This window comes from Falco peregrinus, chromosome 1 (genome assembly GCF_023634155.1).
Source record: "Falco peregrinus isolate bFalPer1 chromosome 1, bFalPer1.pri, whole genome shotgun sequence".
Lineage (NCBI taxonomy): Eukaryota > Metazoa > Chordata > Aves > Falconiformes > Falconidae > Falco > Falco peregrinus.
In genome coordinates, this window is record NC_073721.1 from 100,186,298 (window position 1) to 100,203,134 (window position 16,837).

General features: G+C 39.8%; 1 protein-coding gene across 2 annotated transcripts in view; it reads left to right on the forward strand.

Moving 5' to 3' along the window:
• SYNE2 (spectrin repeat containing nuclear envelope protein 2) overlaps positions 1 to 16,837 on the forward strand; it is a 191,338-nt gene that overhangs the window by 30,401 nt on the left and 144,100 nt on the right. For both annotated transcript variants that reach the window (XM_055802696.1, XM_055802691.1), the window contains exons 7-22: positions 116 to 297; positions 1,968 to 2,164; positions 2,644 to 2,744; positions 3,553 to 3,654; positions 4,419 to 4,556; positions 5,395 to 5,559; positions 8,070 to 8,182; positions 8,859 to 9,015; positions 10,713 to 10,809; positions 10,972 to 11,159; positions 11,320 to 11,484; positions 12,785 to 12,961; positions 14,730 to 14,888; positions 15,159 to 15,332; positions 16,270 to 16,404; positions 16,561 to 16,716. In XM_055802696.1, coding sequence (XP_055658671.1) covers positions 116 to 297; positions 1,968 to 2,164; positions 2,644 to 2,744; positions 3,553 to 3,654; positions 4,419 to 4,556; positions 5,395 to 5,559; positions 8,070 to 8,182; positions 8,859 to 9,015; positions 10,713 to 10,809; positions 10,972 to 11,159; positions 11,320 to 11,484; positions 12,785 to 12,961; positions 14,730 to 14,888; positions 15,159 to 15,332; positions 16,270 to 16,404; positions 16,561 to 16,716 — 2,406 coding nt within the window. The remainder of the gene's footprint in view (positions 1 to 115; positions 298 to 1,967; positions 2,165 to 2,643; positions 2,745 to 3,552; positions 3,655 to 4,418; positions 4,557 to 5,394; positions 5,560 to 8,069; positions 8,183 to 8,858; positions 9,016 to 10,712; positions 10,810 to 10,971; positions 11,160 to 11,319; positions 11,485 to 12,784; positions 12,962 to 14,729; positions 14,889 to 15,158; positions 15,333 to 16,269; positions 16,405 to 16,560; positions 16,717 to 16,837) is intronic.

A 16,837-nucleotide genomic window follows, 5' to 3' on the forward strand; every position in this document is an offset into this window, starting at 1 on the left:
GAACTTACTATTACAGCTGTGACTGAATCCTTTCTAATTCACTGTTTTTTTCTGCCATTGATGTCTTGGTAATTTTTCACTGAAGCCTGATTAACTCTCCCATCATCTTTGATAGATTGAAGAACTTGCGAGGACACTTGCTTTTACTTACAATCAGCCTTCACTTGATTGTTCAAGTGCTGTTGACTCCTCTCCAAAGGCAAGTCGATCAGCTAAAAAAAGCGCTAAAATTAAGGAACAGTGGAAGATCTCTGCTACAAAGGCTCTTTTGTTGTGGGCAAAAGAACAGTGTTCACTGTAAGTTCCACCCGAGACTCACCAATAGTATGTTACACGTTGTATTTACTGCTTTCCTCTAAATGTGGTGATAGTTTCCCCTGGTTTTTTAACATCACTTAGTGACAGCTTAGCAGAAAATCCTTTAGATTTCCGATGTTGTTACCAGTGCTTTTAGCATCAATCAGGCCATAAATGTTTTGGCATGATCCCTTTAAATATAATGACATGAAGCTAGTCCTAGTAGTAAAATACCACAACATAAATTGAGTTGTTTGGCTTTTCTCTTTTAGGGGCATCTCTGTAATAAGTCTCGTGGAATGTTTACATGACTTGTTAGTTTTAATCCTTGTGGTTGGCACAGGTTAACAAAGTTTCAATAATTATTTTTTTTTAAACTGGAAAACGTAGAATTTCTAAGATTACCATATCTCCTGCTTTTCTGTCAAAACACTGCATGATCCCCAAGAAGGACCCTAGTCCTAGAGGTCTTAGTCCCCAGTTCTGACAAGGTGTTTCCTCATGCTTGATGTACACACAGCTCTGTTGATTTCAGTAGGAGTATTCATAGCACACAACCTAGAGCAGATACGGATATTTCTTGGGAAGGACAGGTTTTCCAATTTCTTCAAGGGCTACTAGTTAACTCCAGGACATTTCAAATGTATGTTACAATAATGTCAGCCCTTTCTCTCCAGCGCTTTGGCTGCTTTATGTTCTAATAACATCCTACTAATATTCCATGTTGTTAGTGGGAAATAAAGGCCTTCATCAGCGCATCAGACACTTTCTGCTGGGAGAATGGTTTTGGGCATTGAAGTTTCCCTTTTAGCTGTGTTTTATCAGGACAAGATTGATTGGCATGCAAAAAACAGCTCTTTGTCCATTTAATTTTCCTCTTTTCCTTGTCTTTGTTTTTCAGCAATATTGCTCTCTGTTTTGTAATGGCCCTTCTGAGCAGTGGTTACATTGAATGATTTTGTTATCAGTGAATGCTATAGTTTTTGGTAAAAGAACAAATCTTGTAAGTCCTGGCCCATTGTTTTGTAACTAAATTTGATCACCTGAAACCCCACATCTTTTCCATGTCATAACATACTCATATGGGCTGTTTCTGGGAAGTTGTCCCAGAATTCACTATGGCTTGCAGAGCTGGGCACCTCACAGCACTGTCCAGGCACTGCTTAATAGAAGATGTTTTAAAGACACTAAGGTAAATCAGAGAAACTGAAATACTTTTCTTGCAGTAATAGATCACTTTTGAGGTCTGGATTTTGTAAAATGCCAGAGGTGATTCCAGTATTTGGTGCCCTTACAAATACCTACATGTTCTTCAGTACTTTGATTGGTGTTCTACCGTCCCATGGAATGCACAGATACTGAGCACAAAGGTGATGTTCAGCAAGAATATTGGATCAGAAAGGCTTTATCTTCAGAATGCAACATAAGATAAAAACATTGAATCATTTTGCAAAGACAGTATAAAAATGTATAACTTCGTGTGATCGGTAGTACTGGCTGTATTGCTGTCTGACCCAGCTTCTGCAGAAGTTCAGTGCCAAGGTTCTATATAACTCCTTGGATTCGGTTCATACTGCATTTTACTAATTTATATTCTGTTTCTGAATTTTTACTTAGGACATCTGAGGAAATAGGCTATAACATTTTGTTTCTAATAATTTTTGGGATAGGTATGGCTCTATTAATGTGACTGATTTCAAGTCAAGCTGGCGAAGTGGACTGCCTTTTTTAGCCATCATCCAAACCTTACGACCAGGTCTAGTTGATTTGGAGAAGGCAGAAGCTAGAAGCAATAAAGAGAACCTGAAAGAAGCTTTCAGAATAGCAGAACTGGAGCTGAATATTCCACGGCTTCTTGAACCGGAAGGTAAATGATCTGCTTTTTTTTAGTCTTTGTTATCAGGGGTGCAATTAATATAATCCTGTATGTGTTGACTTGTAATACAGGAACAAGTAAGACTGTGCTTAATTTTGAAATGGAACATTGATTTTTACTGTAATGCTCGAACCTGAGGTTCTTTATTTTATAACACTGACTGTACTTAAGATTTGTAGGATTTTTGAATTGGCAGCAAATGCAGGAACAATATGCAGAAGAAAGGATATGAAACTCTCCCGTTCATGCGAGAAACTTTTTCATTAGTTAATCATGTTATATTAAAATATTCCCAAGGAAAAAAGAAATGTTCATTACATATTAATTTCTGTCAATGGTATGTTAACTGAGCTCTTGCAAAATAAACATGTTTATGGTAATGTGTTTTAATAACTGCAGTATAGGGTGTAATTATGTGATCAGGCCTAGAAGGCTGCATAACTATGTAAATGGTGCATTGGCTCTTGTAGATGTTGACATTATGGATCCGGATGAAAAATCAATCATGACTTATGTGGCTCAGTTTTTGCAATACTCCAGGAATTTGTGTGAGTCTGAAGAAGACACGCAGGTATGTCTTGGAATCATAGAATTGTTCAGGTTGGAAAAGACATGGCATGTGGTTTATCACTGAGGTATTTTCAAATGAATGTGCATCATGGATGCCAAGAATATTGGTACTTTCTTTGCCCAGTTTATAACCAGACTCACTAGCAATTAGATTGTAGAACCTCTGATTCGGCTACTGATAGGGCTGAATTGGCTTGAACTTTCTGATGTTCCTGTGTGGTAGTCAAGACTCAGTGTGATGAGACTTTCTGATGATACAGGTGGAATTGCTGTGGAGGTTGTCTTGGTTTTACATTTAACTATTACAGAGGACACTTTCAAGCCTCATTGTCTCATGAGTGCTCTGAAGTCTGTATGTAAATACTGGGGTAGAGGCAGACAGATTTGCAAATATGCAGAACCACCAGCTTTAAATTTAATAACTCACATGTAGAGTAGACAAAAGTTGTCACTCTCATCACACTGGCTGGAAAACCAAGTTTTCTATTCCTTGTATTCTCCTATGATAGTTTATGTATTAATTTTATTTGTGTATCTCCATACTGATAATGTTCTTTCAGTAGGACTGCAGTCAGGCTCCTCTCTTAAGATGCCTTCATATAGCCAGGTGCCAGGTTTAAAACTTTGGCCTTGCTCTTATAATAGTGCCTGACGCAAAATTCAGTAGACTTCCCAGGAATTATTATTTGTTTTCAGTAGCTTTGAACGGGGTTTATCATATGCTCAATGTGTGTTGTTTTATAGCACAATGTAAATTAAAAACAAGGCTTGCAAAATGGAAAAATGAAATTTTCTGCTCTAATTACCAGGAAAAAGTAGGAGAGGCCACGAGATGGTTAGCTGCACAGGAGAAGAAGTTAGCACAGTTGCTGATTGACACAGAGAATGAAACACACTACCAGAAATACAAAGTAAGTTACATTTCATATTTAACTGCTTTTGTGAAAAGAAGCTATGTTTCTGGGAATATTTGTAATATTTTTCATCTTCGTTGCCTAAACTGAAGTGTTAAATACACTTTTAAACAAGAGTTGGAAACCTGACAATGAATTTGGTAAATGCTCTCATATGATTGAGAGAAGGGTAGGGTAAAATTCTTCCTGTTAAGAAAAAGATCTATGCTGCTTGGTTTCTGAGCAGAGCAAGGGTTTTTTTTGAGAGAATAAAGTAATGTCTTTCAATTAATTGACACAGTTGAAGACTTGGACAAGATTAAAGCACATAGGCCCTTTACAGGGTTACCTTTGTCATTTCTGTGACAATAACAGTAGGTTTTGCTAGCCGAATGTTGTAGAGGAGTAGTTGAAATGTTGGTTGTAGATTGTGCTGAAGTAGAATTTCCTTTGGTTTATGTTGTAGCCCGAGTTTGTAACAAAATGGTCCGTAGGGAATATGAGGGGAATAATTTTCCCTTTCCTTTGGTCGGAGGGGAGAACCATGTCCTGACTGCACTAACGTTATATTAAATACAGATCTTGCTAGTGAATGGCACCTATAATTTCAAACTGAAATACTGCCTGGAGAGAAATAGGCCTCTTTCCTGCTATCTTACCTTTCCATGCATCACACCCTTTGAAGTTAATGGAAGTCATACCAGTGTGTTCAAAGGCAGTACTTGGCTCCATGAGCTTCCATCTGAAGTCTTCTACAAATTACTCTTCCTTTTTATCCTTAGGAAATGATGTCCTTTATGGAAGCATTTAACCAAGAAAAAAAACCCTTCCTGCCTGTGTTGTCACCTAAAAGAAATGAAGCTGAGCTGAGTGAAGGCCACCAGCAGATGAGGGAAGAGTGGGACAAACTGATCTCTCAGGTCAGAGGCGTTTCTAGCTCACCTCATTACCAGCCTGAGTATGGTGGGTGAAGGCGGCTAAGTCTACCCCAGGAACTCGCCCAGGGAAAAGCAGAGGGGTGATGTTTGTTTGGATTGATAGAAGAGGTATTGACCCTGAACCTGAAGTCCAGACAAACTGAGGGATGTACAGTGCCCAAGAAGAGGCAGAAGGTGACTATGTGTTGTTACCGTTCTGCCTCCTGAGCCTCAGGACTGTGAGACATCTTCAAAAAACAGCCCATGTCTTCTAATCAAAGTTTTTGGCCTATTTATGCTTAAAAGGTTCTTTTGGGATGTAATTATGGTTCAGATAATGATGCAACTGGGCAAAGTCTGTTAATATATTCTTTCTCATAGCAGAGATGGTGATATAGTGAGATCTAGTTGGTCAGTGCTTTGCAATGACGTTGGCTGTGTTGCCTCCCTCTGCCGCAAGCGGGGATGTATTTGGTCTTGCTGGCAATCACTCTTTATGGAAGAGATGTTTCCATTAACCCCATGATGGAAAGCTGTCCAGAGCATCCCTGTTTCCCCTCTATTTTGCAACTGGTTTTCTATATGTTTCCCCGTTGCTGAGCCTCAACATGGTCACCAGCCAAGGATAGTAACTGCCAAATTCTCTGCAGTGTTACAGAGATTGCAGGCTGGGGAGCAAACCTGGGTCTCAGGTAAACATGGCTGATTTGCAGCTGACTTCACTGGAAGCTCCTTTTCTGAGTGGTGACAGGTGTTGGTTTTGTTTTTCCTGGGATCAGTATCTTGGGGATGGGGAAGAAAATAATAGTGAGAAATATAATCACTTGTTTTCATTTTTAAGATGAATGAATGGAAAGCGAAGCTGGACCAGATGTTGCCCTCCCCTCTGGATAGCATTGAGGCTTGGCTTCAGGAGGTAGAACATCTGCTGGCAGAAGAATTGCCTGATTTGCAGGACCCGTTTAAAGCAATGTTTGTCTTCAGAGAAATAATTGTAGTATTTAAGGTATGCTGATTACAAAGAAACATTCTGCTTCAGTCTGACCTAGCAAAGCATTTGTTATGGAATTGCTATTTGACGTTTTGGGAAGTGGTGTGGATATGCTTATCTTCTGAAGATGAAAAGCTCTTGTGAACATACCTTTGCACAATGATGAGTTTAATTAAATAACTGCATGGTTCTATAAGGAAGGTTTCTGACTTCATTGGGGTGAGATTAAATTTGAATACTATCTGAATGAGTGAATTATGGTCTCTTTTATGTGGTTCCTGCAACTTGTTTGTTTGTTAAGTAATAACACAAGGTAATTGCATGCTTATCTTTAGATCTAGTCTTACTGCATACCTATTCAGAAAAGCACTTGGGCTCAGGGTTACATTCCAGTGAGTTCACAAAGTTTGTGTATTTAGAGTTAAGTATTTGCCGAATCGCTGTGTAATTCCGTTCAATGCAATGAAAGGTATTTTGATACCTCGGTACCTGCGAGTTTTCTGTTCTGATCTTGAAATCTCTATGTAGATAATTGTTTAAACATTCTCGTGAGTGTGAAAACTTTGAAAAGAGTAGCTGTGGTGATGCCTGGTTGATCATCATAATGCTGTACTTTTTTAATGAACAAGGGGAAGCTGGATGTTTTTGTGACATGTCCTTAAAGTGAATTTGAAAAAATGGGAAACAGAGTTTCTTGTGAATGGCTTAATAACACCAGTTTTTGTACTGTTGCTAGTCAGTTCCTGTTACAAGATGGCTTTTTAACTGATGACAGCTTTGCCAGACTTAAGCGATTTGATCTGTGATTTTGGTTGTTTAGCTGAAGTAGCTAAAGCATTTCTAAGAATGAGACAGAGAGAGAGAGATGTCATTGCTTTAGGAGTTTCTTTTTTCCCATTGAACATGTAGATAAAATCATGAAGTTCCTGAAGAAGAAGAAACCCAAGATACTTAATTTCTGTCAAATCCACTTTTCCTGATGGGAAGACATTCTGCTGAGAATTCTGCTCCCCCCCCGCGCACACACACACACACACACCCGCCTTCCTTTAGTCAGTCCTTTTAGTATATCTCATATGGGGATCTTGTTGCCAAGGTGGTGCCTTATAATGGAAAATTTACTTTATTTTAAAGTCTAGGAAATTACCCACCAATGTCCATAACTGTCTGACTGGAATAGTTGTAAGGTTACAAAAGCAAGTTGTTGTGGCTTAACCCCCGCTGGTAACTAAGCACCATGCAGCCACTCACTGCTCCCTCTCACCCAGAGGGATGGGGAGGAGAACTGGAAAGGAATGTAAAACTCAAGGATGGAGATAAAAACAATTTAATAAGTAAAGCAAAAACCACACACACAAGCGAAGCGAAGCAAAGAATTCATTCACCACTTCCCATCAGCAGGCAGGTGTTCAGCCATCTCCAGGACAGCAGGGCTCCATCAGACCTCACAGTTACTTGGGAAGACAAATGCCATAATGGCAAACGTCCCCCCCTCCTCCTACTTCCTTCAGCTTATATATACTCAGCATGATGTCATATGGTATGGAATATCCTCTTTGCTAGTAGGAGTTAGCTGTCCTGGTTGTGTCCCCTCCCAACTTCTTGTGCCCCCCCAGCCCTCTGGCTGGCAGGGACCAAGAAACTGGAAAGTCTTTGACTTGGTATAAACATTAGCAAGCAACAACCAAAACCATCAGTGTGCTGTCAACATTGTTCTCACACCAAATCCAAAACATAGCACTGGACCAGCTACTAAGAAGAAAATTAACTATCTCAGCTGAAACCAGGACACAAAGTGTTTAAAATCTGTGCAGTATTGGGGGTTGTGGGCTGCCCCAGGATTTTGCCATTTCCATTACCATGTTTTGTGGCAGGCTTTATTACACAGAAATGAACTTTTAGCATATTTCTTTATATGCCATTTATGAATATGCTTATATTCTGTGCAATGCATTTTACATTTTATTTTTCATAGGGAATTTGGTGCTAAGACACATGGCTGTAAAATAGTTTTCAATCATGTGATACTGGTCATCAGAGAGTTAATGTGATATGCTATCAGTATGGTGTTAGATGTAAATTTGTTGAGCAGTCAAATGACATATTAAATAAGTGTGACATAATAGGTTTATGCATCTGCTTTTGCTGTCAACTCTGTGCTAACACATAGCACAGAACAACTTAATGTACTGAAGCTGTTACAATGACACTTTTTTTTTTTTGTCCTAAAGGTGACAGTGAAAGTGCAGAAAAAACTGAGAGCATGGGTAGTGTAGATTCATGTTCCTTATATTTAACTAGATGCACAGTGGTAAGAGAAATCAGATAGTACTGCACTGAACATACACTTTAGAAGGTGATGAGATCAATAGTTCCATTACACTTTGATGAGTAAAGACACTGGAAGATTGTCTTGTGCTGACTAGTTCTTAATAGCTCTCACCCTAATGGCTCGTGACTTGCAGATTCCCAGATGAAATACTTAGAATAAAAATGACTGGTTTACTATGTCTTCTTCTCCCCAGGGCTTGATGAATTGTTTTGATTCTCACTTGGACACCCTTCAGTCATTTAAGAATGAAGATGAGAAGAGTATGCCGCTAGTCTTGCCTGAAAAGTTAGAGGAAATGAAAAGAAGGTTGTGATACTCAAATTCCCTCTACTTTGACTACATTGTATTCTAGCTCTGCTATTGACTTGCTCAGCTGTTCTGAAACAAAGCATATAATTTATTTATGCCTTGCAGAAAAAGAGCATTTTACACCTAAGCACAGAGTCACTTATTGGTCCAATGAATGTCTAATTACATAGTGTACAGAGTGGAGCTCATTAACAGAACATTTTCAGATGCCCTTTGCTAGTGTGGATAGGAAACACCCACTAGGGGTAGGAAACATGACTATTTTGAATGTACAGATTTCTCTGGAGGTGGGGATTCTCTCATTTTTGAAAATAATTTCCGCCTTCTAACATCACTGAGATCTACAGGTTGTGCAACCCCATATGTCGGTTGGTGGATATTTTCTAAAATCACCAGTGAATCTGTGTCGGTAACCTGAGACGCTATGACATATAGATGGCAGATGCCCCTTCTCTGGGTGTTTAAGGTTTTTTATAAATTGAGCAGTCAGTATTGACTCAAAATTGTTGCTACTTAAAAATATGAACTGTTATCTTAAAATTTTACTCCTGTCCTAACAAAATAATGTTTACATATATGTAATTCTGAGTTTTTATGCTAGAAACCTTATAGATTAATGTCTTCTACATCCAATGATTTTGAATCAACTTTTGAAACATTTCACCGTTTGCAGATTCAGCAATATTAGTTTCACAAGGTCCAGCACCTTTCTTGAATACCACTATGGACTGTGCTCAGCCATTGCCAATGAGGTGATGTTAAAGCTGAATATTTCAGACATGAAATATGGGTCAAAAGAGTCCGTGGAATCACTGCTGGAAAATTGGAATGTAAGTTTAAAATATATGTATCACACCCAGACAATAATTCTTCTTTCCCACCTCTCTTTGAGCTTCAAGCTTGTGTCTGTCCTTATCTGAAGATCCTGTGATAGTTGGCAGAAGCGTGGTAGACTTGTGAGATTTGGGATTTAATCAAAGGACAGGTAGACTTCCATGGAAGCTTTCTTTCCCCTCCATGTCTTCCCATTTTGCTCTGAATGAGGGTTCTTTCTTCAGTTTGGAGAAGTAGAGAAAGCTGTGACTGTAATCTTCTCTCTGCCCTTTTTTATTCTTTATTGTGAAGATTTCTTTCTTTCTAGACTATTTATAGAGCCAGCAGTAGCACCCCTTCCCTAGCACAAATCCATACCAACCTCTCTGGGGCAGTTCAGTAGTAGCTATCTTCAAAAACAAACATTGCTCACAGTGCTGGGTAATACTGCCTTTTGCTGTTGTCTCTTCCTTTTCCCAGCTTCCTTACCCCCTTGTCCTTCAGGGTGAATATGACGAATTGTCTTATTTTGTTACGTTTTGTGCTTAGCTCAGCTTCTGGACTCAAGTTACTAAAATAATGCCACATGTAGGCTTATAGTAGGGGATGGATTACCCTAGCCCAAATACTGACAAAGAATACTGCATCAAGGATAGTGGCAGAGAGATGAAAATGCTGATGCCATCAGTTTTGCCCTGTCTCCAGTTAATGGGACTCCTTGTGAATTCCGTCTTAGTGGATTTTCTAAAGAGTTTCTCTGAAGCTTTTCAGCCTGGCCAATCCCTAGCTAAATGAGTGGGAATTTCACCAGCCTCGGAACTATGGAAGGAGGCAACAGGAGGTTCTGTAAAATACCAGTTTTCCTGAACAGTATTAACCTTACCCTGTGGTGAGATGGGAGTACAGAGTTAATCTGCACTGAGTTTCTTCATTCAGTTGGTTTCCTAAATACTTATTATCATGTTATTTCTGCAGTTGTGGTTCGCGATCTTTCTCAAGCTGATAGAATATAGAGCTTTCCCCAGGAGTTTAAGGCTTGTTGCTGGCTCTTCTGGTCCCATGCTGTGCAGTCCTGGATGAGTGGTGGCGTGGTGGCCTAGGTTTGTCATGGCCACAGGAGGGGTTGTTTTGTAGCCCACTGGATAATACATTTGTAGGAGTGGGGAGCTCTGGGGTGAGATGCAGCTCAGACAGAGGGACTGAGGATCAACCCTCATTCCCTGGGTGAATGTTCAAAGCACGAGTCTCCTTTTCTGCTCTCATTTCTTCCTCCCTCAGCCTTTCCATCCTCAGTTTGGATCCTACTTGATCTGTGGCAGGAACTAGGCATGTCGGTATTTCTGTGCATGCAGAGAACCCCACCTTTCACTTTCATCACTTTTTTGACTTATGTGACTAAATTCTGCCTGTCTTGTTCTAGATACCATTTTTCAATATTGTCCTAGGGCTGTGAATTTTTGAAATAGGTAGTCCTGACTCATGCAGGGCTGTGACTTAGGCAATGGCATTCAGGTGTTTATGTTCCCATTTAAGTTACTCTCTGCACGAGCAGAAAAAAGAGCAAGTCTGTTTCAGACTAAAGGGTGCAGATGAGTTGCTGGATGGGATGCAGGTTATAGGCTCATACTTAGAGAAATGTATCCCAGGCTACATTTCCTACCTAGTTTTATGTAGGTTAGTGTTACCCATGCCAATTACTTTTCACTTTGGGCAGAATTTCATTGAAGAAAAGAGACTTGAAACGCAACTAGAAACTGCTACTCACATCTGTGAAGATTTGAAAAACAAAAACATAAGCAGTCCTGATTTCGGTAAGTTTGTGCACATAAACTGATATGAAGACCTCTATTTTGAACCGATGTGCCATCATCAGTTTTAACTCCCTCTTACGTTTTGTATAAAATACTGCTTCTTTGTAATTAGCATCTGTTCCCATCCAAATGTATAACGATATTCCCTATTTGATGTCCTAGCTGGAGATCCTCAAGAAATTAGCAAACTTTTTAAGACAGTGCGGTCAAAGATTTCTGTGTGCAGAGACTATATTTCCAATGTAAATACCACCCTACATAAAGTCCTGTCTTCCTGGAGTAATTATACAGAAAACATCCGCTTACTAAAGATGTGGCTGGATGAAAACAGAGATGAGCATCTGAAAGAGGTATGTGGCTGGATTTCTCTTTGTAATGACAGACAGATACCTGGAAGCCTTCTAGAAAGAAAGCATTATACGTGGCTGTTGTTGTTGCTTTTCTGTTCTTCATTTTGGAAATAGACTTTCGGCAGGGTTCTGTTTAAACAATTTCAGTGTCTCTGTCTAGATCCCTGCTGAGAATCTGGCAAAGTGGAATTTGGTTCATGGTTCCTTAAATGAAGCTGGAAATTATCTTATCAAAGTTAGCAAAGAGCAAGTTGGATCAAATATTGCCAAAGAGCTGAAGAAACTGAACAGGAGATGGGCAAAGTTCATCAAGAGGACACACTTTGTAAGTTACTAGTGTCATATGACTCTTTTGCCATGCAGCCTTCAAAGAGGTGTTTTCTAGACTTAGCTTGCTAATAAGAGATGAATGAATCTTTCAGTCAACTCAGTATTGCTAGTTTTAAAACAGGAGGAACAGAGAATGCACAGAGGCATCCCATTTTTAAGTCTTTTAAACTCAGTTAAATGCTCTTTATAACACAATGGAAAGTGTTCAATTGTTTAAATGGAAATTTTAAAACCACTTATAAAAGGTAGTCTTGTTGCAGAATGAAGCTCTTTATTCAAGTTCAGAGACAGAAATAATCAATTTAAGAGCTTGTGAGCCTTTGCTAAATTTTATAATCTGTGTCTCAGCTAGTAGAAAGTAATTATTGCTGCACAGATGATATTTCCAGGGTTGTGCGACTTCACACCATCTCACTTGACAGGTTTTTAGGCTGCTGTAAATTCCTATACAACCTGCTTAATGTTATGTATATTACATTTCCTAGAATGCTTTCACAAGAATGACATTTTCACTCTGCCTGGGAGTATTAGAGCTCTTAATTTTCAAAGTTGAGCCTTTCATTCACATTCATTAAAGGTATTGCTGTGACAATAGACGGTGGCAAAATATGACAACATTTTTGTAGCAGATGAGCTTGGTGAGAATGCAAGAAGATCAAAGGAAACCTGTTCCCCAGGGTGAAGGAAATCGAGAGTTTCCTAGAAAAACCTTTAGTAAGAGATGCTTTTAGGAAATACATTCAGAAAGCAGGGATAAAGAGGCCTCTTGCACCCTTACAAGGGCTTAAGGACTTCAGGAGTTATTTTTCTGGCATTGCTTTGGACATTATGGCTATAATATATATTATATCTATTTTTGTATATAAAAAGGCAAGGTTAAATGCTTGAGCTGTAGCCTGTGACTGCCAGTATTGTTAAACTGTTAGCACCCTCCCTGGTCTTGATTTGACCAACCCCAGCTGTTGTTCTCCTGGACAGTTCCTTGGCATAGACTGGGGGATGCTGCAGCCCAGGAGTTACTCTCGATAGTAGTGTGGCTATGGCTGCTTGTTTATAGGGGAGGGGGCAGGCCATATTGGCACAGGTTATGCTGTCCCACCTGCTCTCAGGGTTGAAGAACCGAGCCTCACGTGGTTTATTTACCAATGTGTTTGGCATTTATCTCTTCTTCAACCCCTGTTGGGTGCTAAAGCTGGAAAGTAACTCAAGTGGTGACTGTGCTCTGCAGGAGGGTAGTGGAGAGCCCTGTGAACCGATGAGGGGAATGAATATCTTACCCTGCTCTTTGTTTATAGGTTGGTGGTGAAGAGAGCACAGGTGCTGCTGAAAAGACCAGGGAGCTTCCAGGGAGCCTGGAGAAAACTGACGAGCTCCTTGGAGGGGTGGACGGCTGGGCAGCAGAGGCTGGGTGTCTGCTGAGTGAGATCAGTCATGAGGGGCTTGTGGAACCTGAGCTGAAGGAACGTTTGCAGGTGAAAATGGAAATAATACTGCTTGAAATACTTGCTCATCAGATTCTCATCTTTCAGCATGGATTTGTGGCTGGGGTAATATAAGCCGTCATCAATGAAGCAGAAATGAATGTGGATTTTGTGCTGTAACACTGGTAAAAGCCAAGGCATTACATATACATATTAGTGTTTTGGTGTTATTTCCCAGGATCACTCCCAGATGAGCTATAAATGACTCTTCCAACATCAGCATTTCCAGGTGCTGAGCAGGTGCTGAGGAAGTGCTGTTCGTGCCACTGATCAACAGCTTGCTCTTAAGTGATATTAATTCCTCCTGTCTAGCACAGCTTTCCTAGCACAGTAAAACTTTGCAAGGTGTAGAGTTGAGAATTTCCCCTGGTCATACAGTGTTTTCTATCATCTGCCCTCCAGCGCAGGGAGAAAGTTTAGGACAACTTGGCTGTATTCAAGGCTTACCTGTCAAAAACTAGAATGCTTGAAGTATTTTCAGTGGCATGCTGGGCAATTTGGGTATCTCAGCTTCTAGGCAGCTGCTCTACACATCTGCAGTGAGCACCGATATATTTCTTATTACTTCCAGTAGCCTATTATTTCCCATGTCTCTCTGCAAGGGATTACTGTTTCCCCCACCAGCAGGTGGCAGGTGGAAAAATTAGCAGTTTCAGCAGAAATTCTGGTTTATTTTCTTCACCTGCCAGTGAAGGTGAGACTGAACGAAGATGCCAAGCTTTGCATTGGAGAAGTTGAAGCACTGTCTTATGTTGCCTTTTGCTATTTCTGCAACAGGGCCAGTATAGTCTAATGATAGGAAGGTGACCACCAAAAGGAGCTTCCTCCGAGTATGAAAATTAGACAGAGATCTTTTTTAGTACATTAAATCCACCTACAATAACTGTGAGCCAGAATAAATGTTATTTTACTTTTGGTTTGTGCCTTCTTGCTCTGTGTTTAGTTGACAGAATTAGGAGTATGAGACTATGAAAAGAATGCATTAATCTTTTTGTAGTTGTGGGCATATGTTTAAAAAAGAAGCCTTATTTTGCAGTGTGACACTAGTTTTTTAAAACCAATGAAGTAACGAAAGATACCCTGAAATACAGCCTCCAAAAAGGCGACTCGTACTGTATCTCCATGTCTGTGAGCAGAAGAGATGCGTCGCTGATTACCTGTGGTACAATAGGTTGAGATCCAGAATAAAGCACTGATTATCATTAGAAGAATGCTAACTGACATCATCAAACAGGAAAACGTATTGAATATTCATAGATCAAAACAGCTCTAATAATGACAATTCATTATAAATATTCAAATATCACACACAACTTTTGCATGCAAAATACCCAGCTGCTTCCTGTCTTTTAGTACTTCAGCAAGAAAGTCTGAGCCTTGGTATATACTTACTTTTGGATGACTTTGTGATCAGATGATGCATATCCAAATGTGTAGTTTGTACATTCATTTGGAAAGCTGTTAGGATGGGAGACCCTGTTTAAAAAATAAGTCTAATTGGCTCTAAGGCAAAGACATGGGAGGTGTTACATTGACAGAAAGACTGTTTCAGCCAACAGAATCCCCTGTGGATGGCAGCAAATTTCTTTCTCTCTACACAGAGCTTTTGCAGTGCAGTACACTGACCATAATTGTAATATAGAATTTTTCCTTGAGTAACTGTTGATAACCCATGATCAGGGCTGGCTTTTTCATTCAGTTCCTTTAAGTAAAACAACATAAACACTGTAGAGACTTCTAATACTTTTCATTCAACCAGAGCCTGGCTGCAAGGGGAACTTCATGTCGAGAACAAGTTGTGGCAGCAGAAGAGGTCCTGCAATCCCTGACGCAAAACGTTTCAAGTCCGGTGTTCCAAGAGCATTCTCACGTCCCTGGATTACAGGCACGAATTAAAGAAGCCAGAGGCAAAATAGAGGTACTCCTTTTTTATTGTTACTGTACTTTATACACACAGACATCTCTAATTTTAGCATTATGTGATTAGGAAGACTCCTTGTCAGTCAGGTAAAATGGAAAAGGTTTTATACTATTGGAATCAGTCTCCCAGACTCTTTCTGGGGCAAAAACTAGAAGATTTCAAAGATCAGTATCTCAACTCGAAAAACTTGAATGATGTTATGAACCAATAGCTTTATGTAGTTCCTGACACTCAGGCATGTTTTGAAAAGAGTCTCTTTCTTCAAAGGCTGTCATGGGTGACATTAACAATATCTTGTCCAAATCTGAGAAGAGACCCTCAGAGAAGGAGGCTTTGCTCAATTTTGAAGAAACCCAGAAAGAACTTGAGGCTTCTATTTCAAAGGCTGTGCAACTTGTCAGTCAAAAGTTAAGTCCTGAAGAATGTGTTTCCAGATACGAGGTGAGTTTGTTTTCTGAGCCAGATGAATTTGAGTATTAGTGCTATTTAGTCTCTAAGGGTCTAAGGTACCACAGTGAGAAAAATATCAGATTTTTTTTTTTTGTAGTTATGAATGCTTTTTTCAACTGTTTAATTTAGCACTTTTTGCATATATAAACTTGGCAGACAGCTTGAATGAGGAAATGTAAATCTGTGTGGCAGTTTATTCAGTGCCCTCTCTTAACTTAAATTACTCCATCATCCCATCAGAACTCATCATGTTCTGAACTACAGCCATGGGTTTTTGCCCGATTAATAATTATGATTCCCATCGAGAATCCCATTCTGAATTCTTGGACAGGTTTTTCAAATGTGATTATAAATACTGAATCTCCTCTTTTTCCCAGTGACTAACTGGTAAAGTGTTTGATCTCAAAATCTGAATCTCTTAAAGGAGTCCTTAGTGAGGTATCAGAAATGGAGGTGCACAGAATCTGTGTTGCCTCGCCTTGCACAGCAAGGCCTGGGTGGCCGTGTGCCAGACGTGGCGCAGAGCCTCACCCCAGGCCATCCATCTCCCAGGGTCCCATCGCACTGAGGCAGACCTCCACCCGCTCTCTGACAGGCATGGGTCGTGGCCAGGTATATTCCCTAGAAATGAGGCAGAGTTCAGGGACCTTAATCATTCTTCTTTGGTACCAAATTCACCCCTAAAAGAGGAGTTACAAGAACATCTTCTTTTCTCCAAAAAGCATACAGTGGTACTGTCTGCAACCTTTTGCAGATATGCAGGGGTGGAGAATTCCCTCATACTCACCCATGCAAGGGCCACCACAGCCCATACATGCAATGTGTACATGCTTTATGCATGGCTTTTGTATGCTACTGGTGTAATTTTATTAGATAAATAAACTACATTCAGTTCTGGTCATTTTCCATTGTGATGTTTTTCTTGCAGGAGGCTTTTAATGCTCTGGACAATAAAGCTCTTGACAAATTTTTGAAAGCAGCAGAACAACTGAAAAATATTTCACCTGATCATGAAAAACTGGTAGTGGAAGAAAAGAGTAAGGATGTTCGTAGAAGATGGGAGGTGAGATAATATAGGAAGGAGAATCCACTGTCTGTTCTCATTAAGCTCTGCATCTTTGAAAATGATTTTTTTGGTCACTGTATGTTCTGAGGTTTTTATTTACTTTGTAATACTGTCTCACCATCTCACAGGGACAATGTGTTTTGAATTTTGCAGGAAGTTCATCATGAAATTATATCCTATGTCCAGCTTATAGTAGAAAGGGAAAAAAAGAAATTTAATGCAACTTTTAAAAAAATCAATAAGCAATTAGGCAAAGAGAAGAAACTCCTAAGTATGGATAAAACCAAAGGGCTCATCAAGGAACATGAGGTACCTAACACATTCCTTATCTGGTCACTTACCTGTCTTTGTGAATGCTTTGTCTGTCCCTCTCGCTCGGTTTTAGGTACATTATTGCAGTCTGTGTTTGTGGAACAAGACCCTTGTGCTC